Genomic DNA, 25,950 nt, shown 5'->3' with positions numbered 1-25,950 from the left:
GCGTCGTAAACCGTGAAGAACTGTGCGCATGCGCAGTGCAAATCGATCAGATTGGTTAAAAACAAATGCGTTCAGGTAACAGCAGGGATCTGCGTGTTTCTCTACCGGCGGTGTTTCTCTCTCTCTCTCTCTCTCTCTCTCTCTCTCTCTAGGTGGGTGGATGGATGGATGGATGGGATGACAGGAGGATGTGTGAAAGACAGATAAAATGAGAGGAGGATGTGTGCGAGGCGAGTGGACGCCAACTCGGAGCAGCTGATGGATGCCTCGGGTCCTGTGGCTCACGCCATGGAGAAGGAGGATGCGGATGGAGAGGGAGATGATCTCTCACTGGAGGAGATTTTAACGCTGTACGACCAGCCGATCAACGAGGAGCAGGCGTGGGCGGTGTGTTATCAGTGCTGTCGGGATTTATCCGGATCGGATCAGCCCAGGGTTGTGAGAGGACCAGGAGATGTCAGAATCCATAAAGACGGCACTGTCAGGTTACAGAGATTTCCAGGTAAATACCACATCACATCATCATCATCCATCATCATCCATCATCATCATCATCCATCATCATCATCAGCAGCAGCAAACTAGCTCAGATTAGCTTAATTATGATGTGACAGGTCAGATTCACGTGTTTGAATATTAAGCCTATGTTTATCTATCTTAACAACTTAACATCTATCTTAATTAGCTATAGAAATGTTTATTCTTGTGCGTTCCACTCTGATATAGCAAGCTAGACATCTTGAAGCAAAATGTATCCATTTATTTTATATCTAGTCAGTGCCTTATTGTGTAATAGCCCATGAGTGCTATCAGTACAGGCCAGATATCTAAAGTGCAGTGCCACGTAGGAGTCAGGGCTGGCTTCACTGTTTACCTATTCGGTTTTCAATTGTTTTGAATTGATCCTATTAGGAATTGGCTCAAACTTGTATCCATTAGTAGCCTGAGGCCATTTTTAAAAACCTCCAGTTCTGCAGGAAAACAGTCAATCTGACAACAACGCCTCAGTGTGTTTAGCGTGACTGTGTGCTGTTTCATTTTGAACCGTGAAAGCCGTTGTTCGGCACGCGGACGCTGTCGCGCGCGCAGATGTGACGCAAGAGGCTTGTTGTTAACAGCCGAATGTTTTTATAGCGCAGCGCTGCTGAATTCTCGCTTCTGATTGGTCAGAAGCTGTTTTCTATAACGGCAGCTCGGACAAGTAGTTCCGGCTGCAGGGCAAATCACAGGTTTATATCAATGCGCTCGTTCTAATAAGTTGTCGTTTCTATAGTAACAACTCATTTACTCTTGTGTAGCGGATGCTCCACATAATCTAGCAAGGAAAAACACATGATGGGACGTGCTGTTATGTAAGGAATAATACATGACAGACTGCTGTTATACGAAAATAATAATCCACACTGGGGGGGTGTGATGTGCCATGACACGTAGCGGAGTGCCGCTACCCCCAAAGCGCATTGTTTTCGTTTTACTGCACTGTCTGGAGTGTGTTATTCTGCTTATACTACAGCAATCTGCCAATGATTACAATGTTTAATTTATTAGTGAATGACACGTCGCACATTTTTATGGTTTATAGTTACGTCCAAGAGACAAGTTAGTTCCTGTTCTCGCCTACGTAATAGCATATATATATATATATATATATATATATATATATATGCTATTAAAATATATATATATATATATATATATATATATATATATGCTATTAAAATATATATATATATATATATATATATATATATATATATATATATATATATATGTGTGTGTGTGTTAAAAAATCAAAAAATGTTGACTTTTTCTGTACCATGAAACCGGAATAAACAAACTCTTCTGTCCTGAAGACTTTCCTGAGCTTGGTCTGCCTTACAAGTCCCTATGTGTGAGTTTTTACTATGGAAACAATAATGTATTAGAATGAGTGCATTAATTACTTAATTAACTTATCGTTCATGTTACAGCTGGAACTACTTTCGGCGTTGTGCTGTTATACAGAGTTAATACCCACCTTCTGTCTACTCAGATTAGAGCATTCGAATGTGCTGTTGTAGAACAAGGAATAACATGACGGGACATGCTGTTATACAAAAATAATCCATACCAGTGGTGTGCGTAAAGCCGTTACCACCCCGAAATGGATTATTTCCCTATAACAGCGTGACCCGAAGTGTGTTACTCCGTTTACAATTTTTAATTAAGCAGTATCTCACAAGCAAGAGTGCTGCACATAATCACAGCCGTGCTGATATTCAGTACAACAGCACGACTGCGAGTGTGATTGTTTTTATTCAACAGTTTTAACAAGAAATTAATATTGAATAACATACATTTCAGACACAATATATCCAAATAATTTATTTTTTGTCTATTTCGGAACAAAAATAGCTCCCAGAGAAGCCACAGCTGGATAGAGCATTGTGTGTTGCCATGGTAACGCACAGACTGACTGACAGCCTGGAGTAAGTGTAGTAACAGTTTCAGTGTAACAAACTGTTGCTAAAATAGGAATCTTATGTAGCGAACACAGACAAGCAAAATGATACACACAATGAAGTGCTATTCTACTGTTATACTAAATATCAGCACTCTTGGAACGCCACTTAGGATTGTCACTTATATTAGCCGTTTAATTAAACAGATTGTAAGGAACGTTGCTTGCTTTCACTTCTTTTGTCAGGAGACTGATTCGACCCCCAGATCAGCACAGTTTGGTGTTTTCCTGCTCTAACATCCATGATTCTGTTCCATTTGTACTTTATCATTTAAAGCAGCAGTATGTAACTTTTGGCTGTTTGAAATTTTTGAGAGTCTCTGGTAGAAACATTTTCTGCTACATGGATTAATTTAATGACCGAGAGTGACAGGTCCATACACAGGTCCATACACAGGTCCATACACAGGTCCATACAAATTATTGGATCGAAATGAACTGCTGTATGATTCATTAATGAACACCACATCACACATTTTAACTGTTTATAGTCAGATTTAATGTATTGGGACATCTGCGAGACAGGTTAGTTCCTGTTATCGCTTACTTTATAGATGTTATAAAGAGTTGTTCCCTCACCAGCCTCTCCTTTTTCTCAACGTTACATGTGTTCATAAATCCTAAATTTTCTTTTTCAGTCCTCAGCGTTGAGTTTCTAGGCAGAAATTCACAAGTCAAAAGTTCTGACAGATATTTCTGACATTTACATGCGGGCTAAGGCTTGTCTATTCTTCTTCAAATACCATTCTAGACATTTTGATTTATTTTATGCCGAAGTTTCTCAAAGTTTTCCCTTGTAAGTGTAATAGAAATTCGATCGCAGCACAGATTTAGTTTATGATCTTATATATGAATATATCTTATATTCACATATAAGGTACATTAGACAAACATGTACAAAAATATTTATTAGTTAAAATAATTACTGTTTTTTTTTCCCTAAACTTTTCACATACAGAATCCCAAATGGTACACTATGTTGCAATGTAGGTTCCATACATTTGACATTATACCAACAGCACTTTTTGCAGTTTTATTAAAATTGCAATTCGATTCAGGTTGATATTATTTATACTTGTTTTTAAATGATTGATATTGGATTAAACTCATTCTAATACACTTTCATACATGTGTAGGCAATGAAACAACGACAACAAAAAAAAAACATTATACCAAATTGAGTTAGGTGTGTATTTACATTGTGTGTCATGACTCCTGGCTAGTGTCACACCTGAAGCAACATTACCCAGCGGTGACTCATTATAGGATGTGTATGGGTGTGTCTGATGTCTGTACACTCTCAAACATACGTTTCCTCATTGCTCAGGATTAATGAGCTAGTTGCTATTTGTAGTCTTTAAAAAACAAACCGCTTGAAGTAATCTCAAAGCTGGGTACACTGAGATTCCACATGTCCTTAAAGTTTAGCAGTTTGCCAACCAGTAACTTGTATGTGGGCTGTAAAGCTGGACAATGATGCCACAGTCCAGACTTGGGCAATATCGATGTAGAAATTTCTGTTGACTAAATGCTCAGTTTTTTTTTTTTTTTTTTGAAAACATACAATTATTCACATCATTCACTACAATGATCACAATTACGTTTACTGTGCAATACACTTTATATTTTGAATCTTGTACTGTCCATTATGCTTTGTACTTCTTGTCACTTATATTAGCTGTTTAATTAAACAGATTGTAAGGAACGTTGCTTGCTTTCACTTCTTTTGTCAGGAGACTGATTCGACCCCCAGATAAGCTCAGCAAACTCAGCACAGTTTGGTGTTTTCTTGCTCTAACATCCCTAATTCAGCTCCACCGCTAATTGATTTGTACTTCACCATTTAAAGCGGCAGTATGTAACTTTTGGCGATTTGAAATTTTTGAGAGTCTCTGGTTTTTTTGCTACATGGATTAATTTAATGAATGAGAGTGACAGGTCCATACATCTTATTTTCCTCTAACAGGACATTCCTCTTATACCATAGCAATTTGCCAACAATTACTATTTTTTGTTTATTAAAGAATGACACTTTTTATCTGTTTATAGTTACTTTAATGTTGTGGAACATCTGTGAAACAAGTTCTTTTCATCACATATATCATCATATAGGGGGTATAAACAGATATTCATTTCCGTTACTGAGAAACTGCAAAGTGCAGATTTGCATGCCGGCTAAAAACGTCAAGGAACAGCTTTAATCTCTGACTCTTACCATGAAGCAATGGTCAGTGGAAAAACTGGAAACTGCCTTTTTAAGAATATAATGTAAAACCATGCATAGTAACCGCATGCACAGTTTGCTTCTTTGTGCTCTTCTTCTCCTCGTGCAAACCCTGACCTTCCTTCTTTTATTTCTCCCTCCAGGGAAAGAGCACTCGGCATCCGCTGTGGTTACGGTGAGTGAAGCTGTCCGTTCCTCTCTGTGTTTTTACGATTCACGAGGCTGCCCGTGTAGACAGTATTTATGACCAGCGAGATAAAGTTTGTCTTTCAGAAGCGGTCTTATTTTTGGTTAGAAGTTAGTGTTATGTTTTACAGAGAATCAGACAGATACAGAAGATTTATATCTGTACTGAGACTGTGATTAATGCAGACTTTTTTTCATGGTTTAGAATATTGCATAAATATTATTAATTTTTTATTTATTAGGGATAAGCAAGAGATGTTATTCATTATTAATATAATCTGGCTAGCATCTTTATTATAACCCAGAATGTTGTGTTTAAATGCAAGTTGATGGTGTGTTGTGCCAGGAATAGGCTAATGTTATATCACAGTTTGAAAAGAACATGAGAGCATGAGAGACAGTAGCACAAACATGGTCCAAAATGCTGCCTACATAGGGACAGTGGAAGTGGTGATATTTTAAAATGTCGTCTGTAATTATGGGAAATTACGTAATCGATTATTGGTGCATGCCTCATAGGTGTATTATCTTTCAAAGAGGTCATTTAAGATAATTATGTTTCAGTTACGGTTGTAATGTACGCTGGTGAGAGATATCTGTTGCTGCCACGCACTCAGGGCAGGTTGTTTCATCGAGTTGGATGAGTGGGCGGGGCTAAGGGTCAGAGGACACGTCACTCCAAATTTACCACCCAATAAACATTAAGTATAACTTTATTCTAACACATGCACACTTGTTAAAATTTATGACAAAAATTAGAATGAGTTTTTCAAAGGAAGATGGAGCAAAAAAAGAGAAAATGCAAGGTATCAATTATTGATGGGTTTTTTTTTTTGAGGAAGAAGAAGAACAATCAAATTCTTATTATTTCTATTTGCAACATACCCCTAATGCTAATGTACTTAGAGAGATAGATAATAAGTAGCTAATAAAATTATTTCTTATCAGGTCATAACTATCCATTTATTATTGGAGCTCTTAGACCCATTAGCATTTCCTAAAATATTTCATTTAGCACTCAGCAGGTCATTGTGAGAGGAAATATCGTGCTGTGATTGGAAAGTATCCAGCTGGTGACATTTACAGACCAGTCAGAGATATCTACTCTTATCACCCAACATAAATCTTATCATTTGCATTTCAAGTGGCCTTGGCCTTTAACTCCAGTGAGATTTTCGAAAGTGCCTAATTGTGAGAAAATGTGGTCTTAATGTGTATTGATTCATTCGCTTCCCTAACAGACTACACAGCTGAACCACTCTCAGATGTACAGCGGGAGTGATTTATGTATTAATTATGTCTTATCTGCAGGGTCTGTGCTGATATTATGGCTGTTATGGCTCGAGAAAAACGGGTGGGAATGTGTTAGTGAGGGAAAGAGTCAGTTTATGAGCTAGCTAAAAGCCAGAAAGTTCCCCTGAACCTAACATTTTAAACTATTAAAATAATCTCTGTAGAATATTAAAATTATTTAAGTAAGAAATAACACACACTAGACCATGTGATAGCACCGTTACCACCCCGAAATGGATTATTTTCATATAACCACAGTCTGTAGTTTTATTCTGCTTATACCACAGTGATTTGCCAACAATTACAATGTTTAATTAATTAATAAAAATAACACGTGGTGCATTTTAACAGTCTGTTAGATTTAATCTTGTGGAACATCCATGAGACAAGTTAACTCCTGTTATCCCTTATGTTATAGCAATGATATACATTCGTTCCCTCACCCTTTTCTCTCGAACTCTCCAAAAACAAAACAAAACAAAACAAAAAAAAGTCATTTTACAGTGAAAGCATGATCAGAAAGTGTGAATTCCTCTTTCCTGAACACCTCCCTGTGTTGGGAATCTTTACAAAGCACCGTTTTCTCTGTTAAACAACATGGATTTTAAAAAATTATTAATAAATGTCTTCGACTATGTGGAGCGTTCACCTCACAAGTCCCTGCGTATGAGCTGTTACTATAGAAACAATAACGTATTAAACATGTGTATTAATACAAACCTATATTTCGTGTTGCAGCCAGAACTACTGTCCGAGCTAGGACGTTTTACAAAAATGATTCGCATCTTTTGACCAATCAGATTTGAGAATTCAGCTATGCTGTGGTATAATATGTGTTAATGCACAAGAAATTCCTCTACATTTTCAGAAATAAGGGCAACAAACTGCATTATCAGAATGTTTTCACCATGTGAATTACTGCCCCTTTAGAACCAACTTACAGATTATTATACCGAATGGGCTGTGTGTTAAACGACGTTGTATCTTATAGGGCAAATAAAAGGCGAGTAGAATGTGCGCGCACACGCACAACACACACCTTATCCCTGATTAAGCTGAAGAAGTTGAAAGGCCTGAGTTCAGAAAATATGCAAGAAACACACTAATATGGATGTGTCTTACTACTAAGCGAACAGTTTGTCTCAAAGTTATACAAGTTTACCGTTTAAACAAGACATGTTTGGTGTCCCATCTGTGCTACTTTGGTTTTGTACTGGAACCAAAATGCAACTAATATGTTTGGATAGAGAGATCTACACCACACCCTCGTATTAGCACAGGATGAATTTCTCCTAGTCGTCTTATCCTTATTCTGCTACTCGGTGTGAAACTGCAGTCAGGTTCACTTCCCTGTGGAGGAAATGACCTAGTTTTCATCACCGCCTGGATGAATTTTATGTTGGAAAATTAAAAGTCTCAAACATTATAACCAGTTAAATAATTCCCTAATGCGTAACCAAAATGCTGTCATGTTGATCACTCATGAGTTATACTGAGTCCAGGAAAACACGTAACAATCACCGATAAGAAACGCAAGACGTGGATGTCTTTGTGGTTGTGGGATATCTTTGTGAATGTCTTTGTGGTTGGTGCAGGTTAGAAGTTTCCAGTTTTTTTCCATAAAAAAAAGACATCCCACACTGTATTCTGTCCTCCAGCGGTGCTCACATGGAGTCCTGTTGAGTCATGCACATCACACACACTAGCTCAAACATGGCTGATTCACCTCTCCAGTTAATTACAAAAAATTTCACAACTCAAGTGTATGCAGCTTCTAACACTAAGAAGCATTCACATTCATTCACAGGGCAGCCATATTGCTTGTAAGGTCATGCCCGGGTTTGGAATAAAGTTTACCTCCACAATGTTAATAAAATTCCATGCATGTGAAAGACTAAAAGACTAGCTGCTTATAGACAGATAGACAGATAGATAGATAGATAGATAGACAACCAAATTTATTTCAAAATATATATTTTATATTTTATATTTTAAATAAATATAATATAAATCTCACTGAAGATAATTCATTTAATCTTTTTAAGGGCATAATTTAAGGGAATTATTAAGGGAATCATTTAAGGGCATAATTTAAGGGAATTTTTAAGGGAATCATTTAAGGGGTTTATTAAAGGGAATCATTTAAGGAGATTATTAAAGGGAATCATTTAAAGGACTTATTAAAGAAATCATTTAAGGAAATCTTTAAAGGAATCATTTAAGGAAATCTTTAAAGGAATTATTTAAGGGAATCATTAAAGGGAATCATTAAAGGGAATCATTAAAGGGAATCATTAAAGGGAATCATTAAAGGGAATCATTTAAGGGAATCATTTAAGGGAATCATTTAAGGGAATCATTAAGACACAATATGAACAAGTTTTAAAAATGAGTCTTATATGGAGTTGGCTAAACTTATTGGGGGAATGAATCTTGATGCACTTTTACTGACTGGTTTTATTCAGCGATACACACTCTTATTCGCGTCACATTTTCGAAAGCTGTTTTCTTTTTTTAATCTTCCATGATTGTCCATCAGCAGACATGTTAGGCATCACTAGCAGGAGAGCTGTTTACAAACCTTAGTGGTTATTATCAAGTCATTTCCTTTCAGGCCATGGTTGATTGCTTGACATCATCACTAGGGTCCTTTTATTGAAGTGCATGCATTCACACAGGCTCTGTCTCTTTACTTGGCTGGTGTCCGTCATCACTGACCTTCCTGGCTTCAAAGGGAGGAAGGTATCATGTGGACAAAGTGTCTATTATTACTGAAGCTGTTCAGACGGTTGATGTGGGTCTTCCATGTAATGGCGTTTAGATGATGCTCCCCATCTCTATTTCTCTCTCTCTGTCTCTCTCACACACACACACACACACACACACACGCGCGCATTTCTCCGTATCAATTTCAGTCATGGTTACCATGGAGAGAATGCTGGCTTGTCTGGACACAGACGGTGGTCTTAAAAAAAAAAATTTAAAAAATGCACCAATTCAGAATAGTGTTTAGCTCTGATGATAAACAGTAGTAGCTATATATATAGCTTCTAAAGCTGGCTAGAGAAACAAATTAAGTAAAGCACTAATCAGTGTGAAAACTGTAAATCTAACATGTTAGATTTACATGTTACATGCTAGGCTTCATCGCTTCATTGGCAGTTAAGCAAAGCAAGCTATACTAGCTGTGTTAGTAACATACACTCGCCAGTGCACCAATGATCTCTGCTACTTCCTTCCAAGCTTTATTTTACTTCGTAATGTCTCTAAATACATTTAACTATATGTTTTCTATGACAAGATCAGATTCTACTTTTTTTTTTTTTTCATTTTTGCACATCAAATAGTAAAAGGGAACTTAATGCAGGTAGAAGCTAAAGTTGTGAGTGGGGAACTAAAGAAACATCGGACCACATGCACCACAGGATTGATCTGAGGAATCATTTAAGTGAACGTGGGGTAACTGGTGGTTTTAATGTGGTCCTGAGTAAATTAAAATGTGTGTGTGTGTGTGTGTGTGTGTGTGTGTGTGTGTGTGTGTGTGTGTGTGTGTGTGTGTGTAGAATGTAATCGAGTCTCTGGGCATTATGATCTACAAAGCTCTGGACTATGGCTTGAAGGAGCACGAGGAGAGAGAGCTCAGCCCGCCGCTCGAGCAGCTGATCGACCTCATGACCAACATGACCGAACTGAACACTGACCCCTGCCCTGACGAAGGCTACGAAGCCACAGAGGATGAGGAGGAAGAAGAGCTCAGCCAGAGCAGTGGGATTCGCCGCTTCCGAGATGTTCTTAAGGTACTGCAGCGTGTCATAATTATGAATAAATCTAATAAATTTTCAGTGGGCCAGCATCCCAGTACTGGTTAAACATGCTCTCACTGACTTCCCCTCATAACATTAAGGTCATCATTGGCCATTTTCAACACAAGGAACAGTTGACTTGGAAATCTTTGTGGCCTGTTTCCTGTTAAGTATGTATAGATTCATATGGAATTTCTAGTTAGATAGCTAGCTAGCAAGCTAGCTTGTTTTCGTAAAGTTGGACATCTGGAGGTTGTTCCATGTAATCTGTAGGCAAGTGCAGGAGTTTTATGACATAATATGTCGCTACTCAGCTAGCTAGCTAACGTCAGTGCTAGTACTGTATATAGTAGTACAGTAGTAGCCAGTTTAGTGTGACAGTGTTAATCTGAACATTTTAATTGATGGAAAAATGAGATAAGGGTAGCAAAATCTTCTTGAATGTTACATTGTCATTAATGGCACTCCAACAAATGCCATGATTGGCTAATCAGAATTAAGTATCTTGCGTTACGCGATATCGGTCCCATTTCACCCTCTGAAAAAGCTTGATGTATCCAATAACATTTTTCTTGTTCAGGTTCCCTGGGAATGTACTTGACAGACACACAAATAAAGCTGAAGTGTGAATTTTTAGTCCAATTGAGCATTTTCTAGGTTCCTGGCTTCATTTATGCAATCTGCTGAGTCTGTTGAGTGTACTGTCCAGTACTTTAGGGATTTATCAGGTCCCTTGAAGAGTCGGTGTGAATGTGTGTAAGCAGTAAGCAAGCTGCATGGTTGCTTGGTGCAATGCTGTTTTGCTGATGGAGTGAGAAAAGCACAAACTGGCTGTTCAGCAGCCAGGATCAAGCGGAGAGTGACTCACAAACACCGTCTGTCCATTTCTATCAAACGTGCCAACGAACGCCAACTCAGGTCCTGAACTTCTGGGCACCTAGTATGTCCTTTAAGAGTCCTGGCTTCAAAATAACGGAATGAACCACCACTCTTTTCTTCAAAATAAATGACTGATGCCAGGAGAACATTTACTTTTTATTTGTATATTTCACTATGTAAGGAAGCTCAGGCCTATCTGTGGAATGTAACAGAGTGGAATAGAAATGCAAAGTTAGCTACATTATCAGACAAATTAGTCATAGTGCATAGTGGTTAAAATTAAACATGTTTTCAAAAAAACTATATCCTGCATATTTAGGAAGTATAAAATTCAGTTGGTTTCCTCTGAACTTTAAGCTGAAAATGATGAAATACATATAACACATCTAAATAAAATACAGTATTATTGTCACTTTAAACTAGAATGTGCTATCTTAAGTGAAGATTAATTACAATGATGTACTTGACCTTTTTTTTTTGTTTAAATTTCTTTAAAGTAATAATGATGATAATGTTTTGCTAATTGTTGTCCTGTAGCTGTGCACAATGCACCTCCCGAGCCCAGCTGATGCCCCTGATCACTACCGGGCCGTGTGTCGTGCACTCTATGCTGAAACCATGGAACTGCGGACATTTCTGGAAAAAATTAGGAGTGCAAAAGAGGTGAGGAAAATGTCTGCACTGTAGAGCCTATTTCTGATAAGTGCATTACATTAAAATCTTAAAATGAGGTGAACAGCTGAAATAGATGATGATCACATGATACTGATCTTGGAGGTGTGGCTTTCTTGCACAGATAGAGAATTGTGGGTAACATGGTTGAGCATGGTTGAGACAACACAAGTTCCTGATTGTAAATTAGTATGGTTAGATAATGGTCTGACTGGTCTGTGATTGTAATTCGTTAAAATAAAAAAAAAGTTATAATGAGAAGAAAGAAAGGCTGATTTTCAGTATCAGACTGGAATAATATTAATTAACCTATTTAACCAGCCATTGTTAGCTGATAGCGTCTAAAAGTGAAGTAAAAAGAAGTAAAAAGCAGAGCAGCTGATTAAAAATTGCTTTACTGCTACAAAAATACACTATATGGCCAAAAGTTTTTGGACACCTGACCATCACACCCATGTGTGGTTCTTCTCCAAAGTGTTGCCACAAAGTTGGAAGCACACAATTGTATAGGATGTCTTTGTATGCTGTAGCATTATACTTTCCCTTCACTGGAAATAAGGGACCCAAACCTGTTCCAAAATCTAGTGGAAAGCCTTCCCAGAAGAGTGGAGGTTATTATAGCAGCAAAGGGAGACTAAATCTGGAATGACTGTTCAACAAGCACAGACAAGAGTTCACATGGTCATGTGTCCACATACTTTTGGCCATATAGTATATAATGCACAAACATCTGATATGTTGATTTAATCAGTAATTTTGAAAGACCGTCTTGTTATACATCTCATGTCGCCTATAATAACTGCAGGTATTTATGAAATGATGTACAAGTGCCATCACACAAAAAAAGAGAATGAATCATCTAAATATACACATTGAGATACATCGACAGCAATGAATCTTCATTGTGTCATCAGTTTTAGCTGTAAAACAAGCAGCACTTTAAGCTATTTAAGATCTGCCATTTAAGTTCATTAATATGCATTAGGTTTCAGTTAACTGTAATTAAAACGTTCTGTGTGTAATTCAAGATAAATAAAATATGCATGAGCATTTAGCTAGGCTTTAAGATGTGTGTTTAGCTAAGCTGTTTCTTCTGCAAACAGTGCTGAGGATCTTGGGACTTCCTCATTGACCCAACTACACCAGCAATGCTGTGCTGGATTACCAGTCTGGCTTTGTGTGTGTGTGTGTGTGTGTGTGTGTGTGTGTGTGTGTGTGTGTGTAAGTGTAAGATGAGATGTTCCTCTCCTCTTGCATGTTTTGTCTCTTAAAGGCAGTTCTGTCTGTTCCCACAGGGGTTTATTGTTACAGGCTTTTGTTTTGCGCCTGAAGAAAAAGCACACTATAAAAAAGCTGCTCTAAATTCTACCTTTATTATGGAAGCTACCAGAGGCTCCAGATAGAACCAGTGCCACTAAAAACTTTACTCAGATACATCACTTTCAGTCTAAACATCAGTGGTGGATAAAAATAAATCTGAGGAGTATTTGTAGAAGCATTATTTTTGGAATGATAAAATATTATTCCAAAATATTTTTGGAAAAAATATTGCGTTTTATTAAACGTTCTGCATTTTGAACGAGGTGTGTTTCTCTTTTTTTGAGACACTACAGTGCGTGATCATTAAACCAAAGGTTAGAAAGATGCATTTAAAGCAGTCATGGATTTAATGCAATATACTTTACATCTGTTTTTAATTTGCTACAATGTGATGCAGTGCAATTCAATATTGTGGAAACTCTTTGAATTTAAGCACAAGACACAGAGGCCACGCCTCCTTCACTTGTACTGACAGGCGCATAGGCCACGCCTCCTTTACTGGTACTGACAGACACAGAGGCCACACCTTGTTCACTGGTACTGACAGACACAGAGGCCACACCTTGTTCACTGGTACTGACAGACACAGAGGCCACACCTTGTTCACTGAGACTGACACACACCAAGACCACACCTCCTTCACTGGGACTGACAGACACAAAGACCACACTTCCTTTACTGCTACTGACAGGCACAGAAGCCACACCTTCTTCACTGGGACTGACAGACACAGAGGCCACGCCTTCTTCACTTGGACTGACAGACACAGAGGCCACGCCTCCTTTATTGGGACTGACAAGCACCATGCCTCTTAGACTGGGACTGATGGGTGCAGAGGCCACTCCTCCTTCACTGGAAATGACAAGCACAGGGGCCATGCCTCTTTCACTGAGACTGACTGGCACCGAGGGCACACCTCCTTTACTGGGACTGACAAACACAAAGACCACACCCCCTTCATTGAGACTGACACACATAGTCCACACCTCCTTCACTGGTACTGGCAAACATAAATAGTTAGGGTCTCTGATGGTGATGTCGGAGGTGTAAAATGTGTTCCTTTCCCTGTGATTGGTCAGAACCTGAGGAAGATGGAAGGCAACACAACTGTTGATTCGGCTAGAGACCTGAATGAGCTCCAGAACGCAGACTGGGTGAGTGAATCATCACGAAATCTCTTATTTTAAAACCAGGATCCCAGTATTACTTTTAGCAGTATCCCTTTATATTTCAAAGATGATGCTCATGTAAATGCATGTCATCAAGTAAATACCAGTCCCAAAACTGATATTACACGTAAATCGTGAATAGTTTCCAACAGGTACTATGTGGCTACATCTCAAGTGATGTCTTGCTGGCTACATAGTGCACTACACTAATGTTATCTTTAAGCAGTGAGCATTTAAAGTAGATAGGACTAAAAAAAAAACTCAACGTAATTTTAAAGTGTGTGTGACTGTGGTGTTTAAAAGTGTGTGTGAATTTGTCGTGTTGTGCAGGCACGGTTCTGGGTGCAGGTGATGAGGGACTTGAGGACCGGTGTGAAGCTGAAGAAGGTGCAGGAACGACAGTATAATCCTCTGCCCATTGAGTTTCAGCTCACACCCTATGAGATGCTCATGGATGACATCCGCGCCAAACGCTACACACTGCGCAAAGTCATGGTGAATAAAACAGACACAGACCGATGCACACAAACGGCAGTGCGATCGTGGAATCACCCTCCTACTCCTACTCCTTATACTACAATATAAGAGGAGAATTAATAAATAATAACTGACACCTAATGATAATGATAAATCAAGAAAACACAGCTAATCTATTCATGTTCCCATTGGGTTGAATTATCAGTAATCACTACACCGTGTGAAATTAAATTATTTTTTACATAGATGTTAATTCATCACTTGAATTTTTGAAGATTTGCCTTCAGGAATTTGGTATCAGATCATTTTATGATGCCTCTCATCTCATGAGTTGTGCTACAATCCTGATGCAATGTTTGCCAATATGGCGGAACCCATGGCAGTACATTGCTAGTGTTCCATGCTAAGTGTATGTACAGTCATTTCTTAGAAATTTAATAACACACCTGAGTGAAATGTTTATTTCTGACAATTATGTCTGGTTTCCACATTGTAAAGGTATTATACAAGACATCAAGGAACCAGGCTAGCTAGTTAAATCATTCACCTCAGCAGACTCTTATTTTGCTAATGCTTGGTGTCTATATTTTTGTAAACATGCTAGCCCATAGCACCAGTGTTTTTACATGAATGGCGAGCAGATTGTGTCCATGTAGAAATGAAAGAAATTTATCAATTCTGTTCTTTTAACACATGGAAGACGTGTAAATGTGATGTATTTCTACTGCTTGAACAAGGATTAAAGTTCTGTCATTATCGCTTGATATTTTGATAGCAAAATCAAGACTAAAACTATATATTTATTGTAAAACATCAATCCCATAGAATGCAGCAGCTTCTAAGCTATGTTTCACAGGTTGCAAACTCTACTCTAGATCAGGGAAACCACTTGTCTGAACACACACAGGTAAAGAATCTGATATGCTGCAAGGACAGAAACCGAAATTCCTGTTTATTGTTATCTGAGCCTGACCATGTTGCATGTTGTTTAATAACATTGTGGTTAGGTCAGTAATGTGATCCTAAGGATAATGAGTATGCAAAAAACAAGCGTGCACTTTCCCCATGTGTGGCTATGCGTGTGCCTGAGCTGCCATTTTGAAATTCTACCCCCAGAACATGAGGGGGAAAATGTATAGTATATAGAGGGTCATCAGACCAAATGTAACACTTGCAAATGCTAATAATGGGTGTTATTTTTTTTATTATAATTTAACTTCCTACACACTCCTAGTTACTAAGGCCAAATGGAGACCTATAATGCACCTGTGTGTGTCCCTCAGGTGAATGGAGACATTCCTCCTCGGTTAAAGAAGAGTGCACATGAGGTGATCCTGGAGTTCATCCGATCCAGACCTCCCCTCAATCCTGTGAGTGCCATCACACTTTCATCAATACACTCAAAACACACATACAGTACATTTTAGTGATGTTTATTTAATTCTGGTTTATTTAATACCTTTTTTTATTTAATACTTTATTGTATGTGTGAATGAGTGATGGTAACCTTTGAAGCTAGCTATTTAGTTATTCATGTTCAGCTACTCCATTGACAATCCCAGATGAACAACACCACTGTGTGTGTGTGTGTGTGTGTTTGCAGGTGGCAGCACGTAAGCTGAAGCCTCAGGTGGAACGTCCTCCGAGCCTCCATGAAAGGATCCTGGAGGAGATAAAATCGGAGAGGAAGCTCCGCCCAGTGTCACCTGACCAGATTCGCAGGAGCAGGATGGGTGAGACCGCAAACACACATGTACACACAAACATATTGGGTGGCGTCCCATATCCTCTACTTTTTTTTACTGCACTAGCCACTTTTGGTCCACATTCACATTTTGGAGAATCAGTGACAGACTGTACTATTAATAGTACAATAATTTACTAAAACTTAAAAAAAAGAAGGGATAAACGATGACTCAATGAATGAAAAACTGTCACTATTTGATAAAAGAATTAATTAAATCTTTGATTCCTTATCTACCAACAGCAGAGTATAGTGCATAGTGTGTGATTTGATACAGAGCTTTGGATAACATGCACACATCATGTACAGATAATTCATCTTATGATGATAATTTGCTGTATATTCTTCTAAAGTCCATTTAAATTGACAATTGAGCCACAAATTGTTGATTTAAAGATGTTCATTAGAGTCATGTAGCTCACTTTTCATTGCTATGCTGCATTAAACTGACAGTCTGCTCCAATCGCTATCAGTTGGCCTCATTTATCAATCTTGTAGTAAAGTTGTGTGTAAATGTTTGCATGAGCCAAACCGAACAAAATATTTTCCTCGGGATTTACAAAAGTTTCAGAATTGCTAATTTCTTTGTACTTGCATGCGTATGTTGATCACCCTTGAAATGCAAAGTGTGTTCCTGACACAGTTCATTTGCATTTAGTGACGCCCACAAAACTCCATAAAAGGTCAAGTGCAAAGACAGCTGGGAGCATGAAATGGACGATCAGGGTAAAGTCTGAAAGAAATGGGCGTTATTTTGACTCACTTCTATGCCAGTAAAAATGTTTACTAAGATATTATACTAATAATAAAAAAACGAGGACTAAATGTACCATCAGCTGAGGCGTTAGCAGACAGACAGGCCCATCCTCCGTTAAAGCGCTGGCATTTCTTTTGTCATAATTGAATAAATATATTTCTTTGTTTTAATTTATTGGCTCGCTTTCTTTATTTTTCATGTTCTTTAATTAATGCCAATAATATAAAACCACAGTTTTCACAAATTGTTTTTGATGGCAGTAATCCATGCAAATTATATGATTTGAAGTCGATCAAGTTGAGGTTTACATCAGTTAGTCTTTGTATGCTTAATTTCACACACACTCAGGAGCACAACTAGGATACGAATGTTTTTCTGAATTTATGGGATTTTCATGAACACCAAATTTCTTCTGTAAACGGTCATACGAATTACAAATAAATCCCTTCTTACCCAGCTTGATAAATGAGGCCCAATGTGTCCTTCCATTGCTCACTTAGAAGTTTAGATTGAAGCTTTAATGACCTACTGATGTTAGCTCATGAAGGCAATTTCATATTTTCTGACCCTTCTAGACACCAAAGAATATCTGATATCTGAAATAGGTTTAAAAAGCTAGTCATAATTTCCCCGGAGATGGAATCAGAAAGAGATTTTTCCACTGTTTCTAATATACCAGGAAAATCTGCCTGTTTTAACCCGCTGACTGTTTTGTCCTTGCAGTAATTCGGCCGCTTAGCATGTCTCAGAGTTTTGACTCCTCAGGTAAAGCCGTGCGATCTGCCTGTGCCCTGTTTTCAGTGTGATTCGATCCTTTGATTTGGTTTGTCCGTGATGCTTCAGTGAAACGTGCAACCCGTGTCATATCATTTCATGCTTTTGTGTCATTAGCAGTTCAATTGAAAGCCCTGATTTAATAGTGAATAAACCATACCGCATATTGATAACTTTTGATCCAATCTGGCAACCTTGTAAATTTATCTCTTGATACCTGGCACAAATGATGGTGTGCTCAGCTGACAAGATCTGTCAGATGGACAGGCCTCAAAATGGTCAATTAACACTTTCATCTAAGCACACTGTGTGACTTACATGTTGTGCATATGTGTGTATGTGTGTAACACCAGATTGTGGACTCACCTTCACTCCCACCTTCTCTAACACACCCACTCGTGCACCCATACACCCCCATGTTTTGTTGTGTGACACCAATGTGTCATTTTGTCCAGACGTCTCGGCCCCTGATGCAGCAAGGAAGGCATCCAGTTCACTCTCGTTAGCTAATGGCTCGTCACTCCAATCAAATGGCACCAGCGGCTTCCAGAGGAAGAGACTCCATGCCCCCACTCTCTCCGAACTGGGCAGCTCAGACTCAGACGTGAGTGTGTATGAAGGAACACTTCATTAAAAAAAAAAATGCTAATATGTCTAAGTGAGTGGAGACATATCCATATAATTCTAATGCTTTTAATGACTTACCATAAAGATTACCATAACTATTAATTACTGTCTGTTCCATTCTGCAGGATGAGACAGTGGGTCAAAGGTCAGCCAGCAGCTCTAGCATCTCCACGCCGATAGTTGAGGATACATCACCGGAGTCTGCGGTGGGAAAGAAGAGTGAGTCACCTGCAGTGACACTGAAAATCAATGATGCTACATAAAAAGTTTTTTAATTATTAACATACAAAGTCTGTTCTTTTTAGCCCCACCCATGTTCCTGCCCATCTCCTCCACACCGCAGCCGGAGAGGAAGCAGCCAGCACAGAGAAGACACTCCATAGAGAAGGAGACACCCACCAACGTCCGACAGTTCGTCCCTCCGTGCAGACAGAGCTCCAGATCCTTAGTGGGTCAATAAGGAACTCTTGCATGCTCAATTCAAATTTTTTAATAAAAGAAGTAGCTGCTCAGGATGAAGCCATGCATTTTCCTAAACACCGCAGAAATCCTGGCATTAAATAAACATCTACAGTGGAACCATTAGAACCATATGTCTCTTCAGGACTTAATTCTTTTATTCACCAGCTTCTGAGTAACTAACAATGTACAGATTATATATTTGTTATTGTATATGTACATTTGGTTTGTTTTAATTGAGGTATTTACGAATTTAGTGGAAATTGTATGAAATTCATTTGATATTAGTGGCTTGAAAGAAGGCAACTCCATAAATAAAACAAATAAGAATAGCCATTCAGTTAGGACAAAAGAAATGGCACCCTGTAAGGAGGAAGCGTTAACGTGTCTGTGGTAGCTGCAGTGGCTGAGCTGCATTATTGGAAGATTAAATTTATCGAACACTTCAATAGGAGGTGCTCTTTCACTGTTTAGTCATCATTTTGTCGTTTTCAGTTTCTGTGAGCTTTGCCTTTTATGGAGTTTTGTGAGTTTGTCACTAAATGTTAATCAGCTGTGCTGTTAACACGCCTGGTAATTTACAGGCTATTGGCATATATCAAATATGCTCACGGGTACGAAGAAAATCAGCGTTACTGAAACTTTAGTAAATCTGGCATGAATTTTTAGTTTGTGAAACATTTATACACAACTTGATGACTTACTAAAAGAGTCACAAAGCAGCTTTACAGAAATCTGGATGTAGATTTAGATCCCTAAAGAGCATGAGGTGAGATTGATGAGGAAAAACTGCCTGAGATGACATGAGGAAGAAACGTGAGAGGAACCAGACTCAAAGGGAACTCATCCTTTTCTGGTTGAGACTTGATAGTGAGATTATAAATCATCAGTATGATTTATAATCTCAGAGCAAAGCCAAGTAGTGAGTGTATTGAAAGGATGTCCAGTATGAGCATAAGCGTCCAGGTGAGATTATCCGCAGAAGTGCAAATCTTTATGGTTTCAATGTGAGATTGTCCACAGTAGCAGGATTTTAGTCATAAGAGCAGAAAGCTCCAGCTGAAGAAGCAGGAGGTGTCCCAAGCATTCTTGTCCCAAGCTTTGCTGTGACTGGCTGCTTGCAAACGATGATTAGGAATTAGCAATACAGCTCCAACGAAACACTCAACATCATATTTTAGGAAATGATGTCAATAAAACATAGTGGTAAAAAATTGTATTCTGACAGCTTTACATTTGATTAAATATGAATATGTTGGCTGTATACCTACACAGTATGTTTGTTTTAGATTTTCGTCTCTCTTCAGAGTGGTTTTTTTTTTTATTTTAAATGTGAACTTTGACTCCTCTGTGATGTGTGATGTGTGCTGTGTGTGCTAAACTGATCACTATGTGGGTGTTCAGGAGGAGTTCTGCTTCCCGGTGGAGTGTTTGGCCCTCACAGTGGAGGAGGTGATGCACATCCGGCAGGTCCTGGTCAAAGCCGAGCTGGAGAAGTTTCAGCAGTACAAAGACATCTACAACGCTCTAAAGAAAGGAAAGGTAGGAACGGAGCACTGCTTACATAACACCCTATGAATATCAAGCACATTACAGAGGAGCCATGAAGAGAATAACTAACAGTGATCAAGATAAACACAGAGAAAAGTTATTGTAAAGGAAGTCAAATTAGCCATGCTCTCTGGGTGGGAGGGGCATACTCTCTCCGCTGTCAATCACAACGGCACTAGCCAATCATGGGCGTGTGTGTGCTCATGTATGCGGAAGAGGGTAGATAGCGCATTCCTCTATTTGAGACGCAGCATGAGCAGCAGTTTGAAAAGGAAAGGATGGTTGGCTTCTTATTGCTTGCGTTTCTTTGAGGAAGCATGTGTTAGCCTTTACCCTTTTGGTAGCTGTGGTACGAGAGTGAAGAGCTGGCTGGCACATATTCTTTCATTTTGGCGCAAATATTTTTGAGAGAAAATATTATTTATTATTTAAGTATTTCTAATGAGAATGATTTTTGTTCTCATTCCTATTGTTTGAGTGGAAAATCCTGTTAAAAGAGATTTTTTTATGCAGCTCTGCTTCTGCTGTCGAACTAAACGGTTCTCCTTCTTCACCTGGTCTTACACCTGCCAGTTCTGCAAAAGGTAAAAGATCAATGATCCATTATGAAGTCTGAGATGTAGATGAGCTGTGTACACTTTTTACATCAGAGATTTTTCCTTCCTCCTTGCAGGCCTGTGTGTTCGCAATGCTGTAAGAAGGTAAGACTCAACGTCTCTTCAGTATCTGCCTTTTTAGAGCTGCTGTTCATTTAATGCAGAGTTTAAAACAGGAAGTCAAGGCGGGATGTATCAAATGGCTTGACTTGTATCCAGAACAGCCAATAGTATAACTCCTTCTCCAGTAAAATGCAAATTTAATACATGCCCCTGGAAAAGGATGGGTCAGCCATTTTTCAAGAAAAAATTCCACAAACCTTAAGGGTATCTTATAACTATTAGCTATCCTCAGAACCCATAACATATAATAGATGTTGAATCAATTTCTATTCAATTTTGAGAACTGAATGAGAATGAAAAATGTTTCAAGTTACACAGGATAAGCAAACTTGGGAGAGAATAAAATAAAATGTCATATACAGTATTTTCTACAGGTTTAATTGTAATTTTAAGGTCCTAACTATAATACCAAAGTACATGCACTTATGTCAGGTCTGCTATCCTCAAGACTTTTATTTTCTACCTTTAGTTAAAGGACTTTACAAAATAGACAAGCGAGTTCTCATTACTGGTACTAGACCATATTTTGACAGACTTTTGTGTTTCCTGACACACAGATTCGGTTGCCCTCTAAGCCGTACAGCAGCCTACCCATCTACTCTCTGGGACCATCCACTTCCACGCTGTCTCGGGACAAATCAGAGAAGACAAGCACAAGTCAGCGCCGGCCTAGCCTTCAGCGCACCATGAGCAGGTACCATACCCTTCAGCCTTTACATCTTAGAGTGGGCTTTAATGGCATCATGTTGTGTTGTTCGCTCACAAAGTGAAAGGTCCAGATTACCTGGGGTTTTCTATCCTAAACCAGATGTTAGAGCTTAGATATCACTTTTGGTATGGTTTGCATTGCCATAGAAACAGCTAATTTCTAAGTATGAGAACAGCTTTTCTAGCAATTACTGTTTTTCCAGCATGATGTGACATACGTTTTAACACTCGGGTACAACGATCACCCAAACTAAATCCAATTTCTTGATCTTTCATTCTCTTTCTTTTACCTCTTGCTCCATACCTCTCAGACTGTCCAAGTCATCGCGTCAGTCTTCAACGTCGTCCTCACGTGAGGACATTGAGCTCCCCAAGGAGCTGACTGAAGACTGGAGCACCATGGAGGTGTGTGTAGACTGCAAGAGGTTCATCTCAGACATCATCTCATCCAGCAAGCACAGCATTTCCCTGGCCACCAAACGCGGCCGAATGAAGCGCAAGACACACTCATTCATCGCGTCCTCAGCCACAGGATCCGAGTACCGGCCATCTGAGAGAACCATTCATGAGGTCTAAATCATGTATTTAAAGAAAGTTAACTTGGACTAGACCGATATACTTCCTAAAGTGGAGTCCTCATGTCCCTCTGTTATACTACAATGTGAGCTGTTGACTGTGAAATATGGTGGCCATAGAATTCTTTTAAACATGTAGGACTTCTTCTTAAAGAGATTTGTGCAAGTGTACATACAAATAGGCATGTGCCGATAATCAGTTAGAAGATATGCAACACATTGTTGTTATTGTGGACACTTCAAAATATCTCCACACCCCCCGAGCTCCTGAGATAAAGTCTGTCATGTCTGAAAACAGCAGTAGGACAGCAGTCTGACTGAGAGCCTTTATTTTGGACACATATAAATGAGAGAAGAAAGGCAGTACTATAATACTGTTCACTGGAAGGTTTAAAATGGTGGACAGAACTATCGCTTTGACTCAGGAATACATTTACACAAATGTTAATTCATATTTTTACCTTTAAATATGCATGATTATTCATGACAGGTATGGGTAGTTGACTAATTAAGTACTTTTTAATGTAATCACCAGAAAAATACTTATTTTACTTTAAAATTCTGGTCCTGATGCCTATCAAAAGTATTATTGAATATGAGACAAAGCGATCACACCTAATTTAATCTAAGGGTGCCAATACTTTATTATTAAGGGGGGGGGGAATGTATAAAAATGTGTGCAAAAAACGTTGTCAAGTTCACACTACAAGGTACTATCGCTTAGTGAGGTGGTACTAGAAAATTATGAGCAAATAAATGTATTTAATTTATTCAGTCAGCTGCTATTTTATACTTGCTGATTTACAGTGCTGCTAATCAACTGGGAATGTGTCAACTGCTAAGAGTGGAGGCTAGTTAATGACTGAGGTGAAGAATTTAGCTAGATAGCTAGCTAGCAAGTAACCTGGAAGTCTTTTATTGTAGAGAATGTAAACAGAGAGAGAATGCAGAAACCAGACAAAGTTGTCTAGAATATCAACATTTACCTCAGATGTGTTGGTTAATGACTAAATAAATGCTCCATACAGCTAAAATTACGCTCTAAATACAGTTAGCGCCAACTGCTAACTGGGCTTCCATAATTCCGCCTTTTTGAAAAATGGCGCCATTGAATGATAAAGCTACCAGAAAACATCCGAAGGAGTGAATACAGGGTTGTTTGTGTGGCATTTTCTCATCAGTATGGCAAACACAGTACCTTAATCCGAATTTAGAAATATAATCAGTGAATAAAAAGTAGAACTGTGAAGGCATTTTTGACTCCGTTTCCATGGCCATGGTATAAAACTGATTATGGGCACATGTCTTGTCATATCCTATGATGTGTGTAATGTACAACAGGATGGACTGAAACAGTCTCCATTTTGTCTTGTAAATATGTGTATTTGCTGCAGGTGTACAGCTGTATTTATTTTTATATGAATCGAGTGACATGCTGTTGTTTAGCCACTGGAGTGAGATGTTGTGATGATGCCATGTTGCCAGTCCCAGTCCAAATCCCCTTTATTACTCTAATCCCAGTGACAAAGTGATGAGATTTTACCAGTGTCAGTACTGTTCTCAACAGTTTGATGTGAAGTGTCACTGGTAGCCATGTTGGTTCTCTCCATTATCTGCTACTAAATATAAAGCCCTTACTTTCTTTTCAGTGGTGCATGATGGGTAATGTCTACATCCCTCCACATTTCAGTTGTTCAGCATACTGTATGGAGTCCATCATTTGTTTGTATTTCTCCATGTGAACATTGTCAATAATAGTATTAATTGAAATAATTGATCAAGTTTTTCTTTCGTATAAAGAATGTAATTGTGCAGGTTTCCTGTATTTTTGTTCTTTTTCATTTTTCTACATAGCCTGCAAACTCTAAGCTGTTTATTTGACTTAAAGTGGTTGACTTTCTCAATTCCATTAAGTTACTGTAATCTATTTTATTCTACTGGACTTCAACTTATAATTAATGCTTTATATAGTGAATATTTATTTAATACCTGCACAAATTCCCAAATGTCTTAAGTAAGCAGGAGACACGGCAAACTGGAGTCTCAGTTTTGAGCGACAGTGGTTCTCAAAGTCAGGGGTTCTGTAATAAGCACAACATATTTATATTAAAATATCCTGGGAGATGATTTGCCAAATCAATATTAGCCCATTCTAAAAGCCGAAAATGTAATTAAAATGAAATCTGGTTTCTCAAATTGAACATAATAATAATAATAATAATAATAATAATAATAACAAACCCTTCTGTACCTCACCCAATGCCTTCTTCATTGAGCCTGAATCATTAGACATTTTTACTGTGTTTACATGTTATCACATTATTCTTTTAAAAATGAGTTTACCAAGACTTGCAAGTGTAATATATCTGCATTATTTCACAATACTGCATTACAGTTTAGGCATGTACAGAATGTTATGGCAATATTTTAGGCCTTTAGAAGTGTACAAACTCGTATCAAATTATTTTTTATTTTATTATTTTATATTAATGAAGTAGTATGTAGGTGTTCATTTACATTTATGGCTTTTTGCAGACGCCCTCATCCAGAGCAACTTACAGAACTGCTTTGAAATCTCTATCAATAAATACATCCTGATACTGGTTTGCTAGGTCACGGACTAAGAGTAATAACAGTCTAATTTTTTTTTTTTCAGCCAGTGATATGAGAACATTAATGATGCCTGGTTGCTCATTTGAGAAATCATTTTTGAAATGAATGAATTCCAGTGGCACAATTTTTTTTTTCCCAAAGAAATGTTTCTTGCATTTAATCTACATAAGCTGTATTTTTTTGCCTTATAATTTTTGCCTTCTCTGTTCCATAAAGCTAGTGATGGTTCACAGATTCCCTAAAAACAAAATGCACAGCTCCTTGAGTACTACAGCAACTGAAGCTAAGCACAACACTACTAAAACGCACCAGAGTCCTTAGACATGATATGCTGTTTCTGCAAGCCCTGTAAGGACTGGCTCACCAGGAGGTTGTGAGTTCATATCGCAGAACTGAGAGGCACTATATGGACCTGTGAGCAAGACCCTCATCATTTAAACAGCCATTTCTGCCAGATGGCATCTGAGACAGAACCACACAAATTTCAGTGTCCGGTGTTACGGGTTTAGGAGCACACAACTATGAAGGACTATGATGGACTTTCCTCATGCCTCAAGATTTTGAAAAAAGACTTATGGAACTTGGCTGAATCTGTAACTTCGTACAAATGACAACTGGAAATTGCATGTACATCTGTGCTTGTGCATTGGATCTGTGACTGTGATCATTTTTGTTTCCCAAAATCTGGCTGATCATAATAAACAAATGCAATACCTTCAAACTGCTGTTGTTGTTATAATTAAGAGTTGGAAACCTACCTTATAATGGCTGTACTTTTTAATTCATTTAATTACATTTTGCATTGTGGAACATATGCACAACAGGTTAGTTCAAGTTATTTCTTACGTTATAGCAGCTATGAACAGCCGTTCTCTCAGTAACCTTTCTTGTTGCCATGTT

The 25,950-nt window shown here is 38.3% G+C and overlaps 1 protein-coding gene across 2 annotated transcripts; it reads left to right on the top strand.

Annotated features, from left to right (window-relative positions):
• The first annotated feature begins 47 nt into the window (after positions 1 to 47).
• spire1b (spire-type actin nucleation factor 1b) lies at positions 48 to 25,771 on the top strand. 2 transcript variants are annotated; one of them, XM_026924624.3, is made up of 17 exons: positions 48 to 502; positions 4,868 to 4,899; positions 9,767 to 10,000; positions 11,423 to 11,548; positions 13,957 to 14,031; positions 14,377 to 14,541; positions 15,807 to 15,893; positions 16,127 to 16,256; positions 17,748 to 17,789; positions 18,254 to 18,402; positions 18,551 to 18,644; positions 18,731 to 18,873; positions 20,289 to 20,426; positions 20,949 to 21,019; positions 21,109 to 21,136; positions 21,712 to 21,848; positions 22,174 to 25,771. In XM_026924624.3, the coding sequence occupies exons 1-17, from the start codon at positions 220 to 222 to the stop codon at positions 22,436 to 22,438; spliced, it is 2,199 nt and encodes a 732-aa protein (XP_026780425.3). In that variant the 5' UTR covers positions 48 to 219; the 3' UTR covers positions 22,439 to 25,771. The 2 variants fall into 2 exon arrangements, with proteins under 2 accessions (XP_026780425.3, XP_026780426.3); XM_026924625.3 differs by lacking the exon at positions 17,748 to 17,789.
• The last annotated feature ends 179 nt before the right edge of the window (positions 25,772 to 25,950 follow it).

This window comes from Pangasianodon hypophthalmus, chromosome 22 (assembly GCF_027358585.1).
Source record: "Pangasianodon hypophthalmus isolate fPanHyp1 chromosome 22, fPanHyp1.pri, whole genome shotgun sequence".
NCBI classification, from domain to species: Eukaryota; Metazoa; Chordata; class Actinopteri; order Siluriformes; family Pangasiidae; genus Pangasianodon; species Pangasianodon hypophthalmus.
The sequence above is the reverse complement of the archived record's forward strand: the minus strand, read 5'-3'. Positions and strand labels throughout refer to the sequence as shown.

Coding starts and splice junctions, on each gene's coding strand:
- spire1b (XM_026924624.3), top strand. CDS start 220: ATGTGTGCGAGGCGAGTGGACGCCAACTCGGAGCAGCTGATGGATGCC. Junction 18,403..18,550: donor TGGGCAGCTCAGACTCAGAC/GTGAGTGTGTAT, acceptor TCCATTCTGCAG/GATGAGACAGTGGGTCAAAG. Junction 21,020..21,108: donor ACCTGCCAGTTCTGCAAAAG/GTAAAAGATCAA, acceptor TCCTCCTTGCAG/GCCTGTGTGTTCGCAATGCT.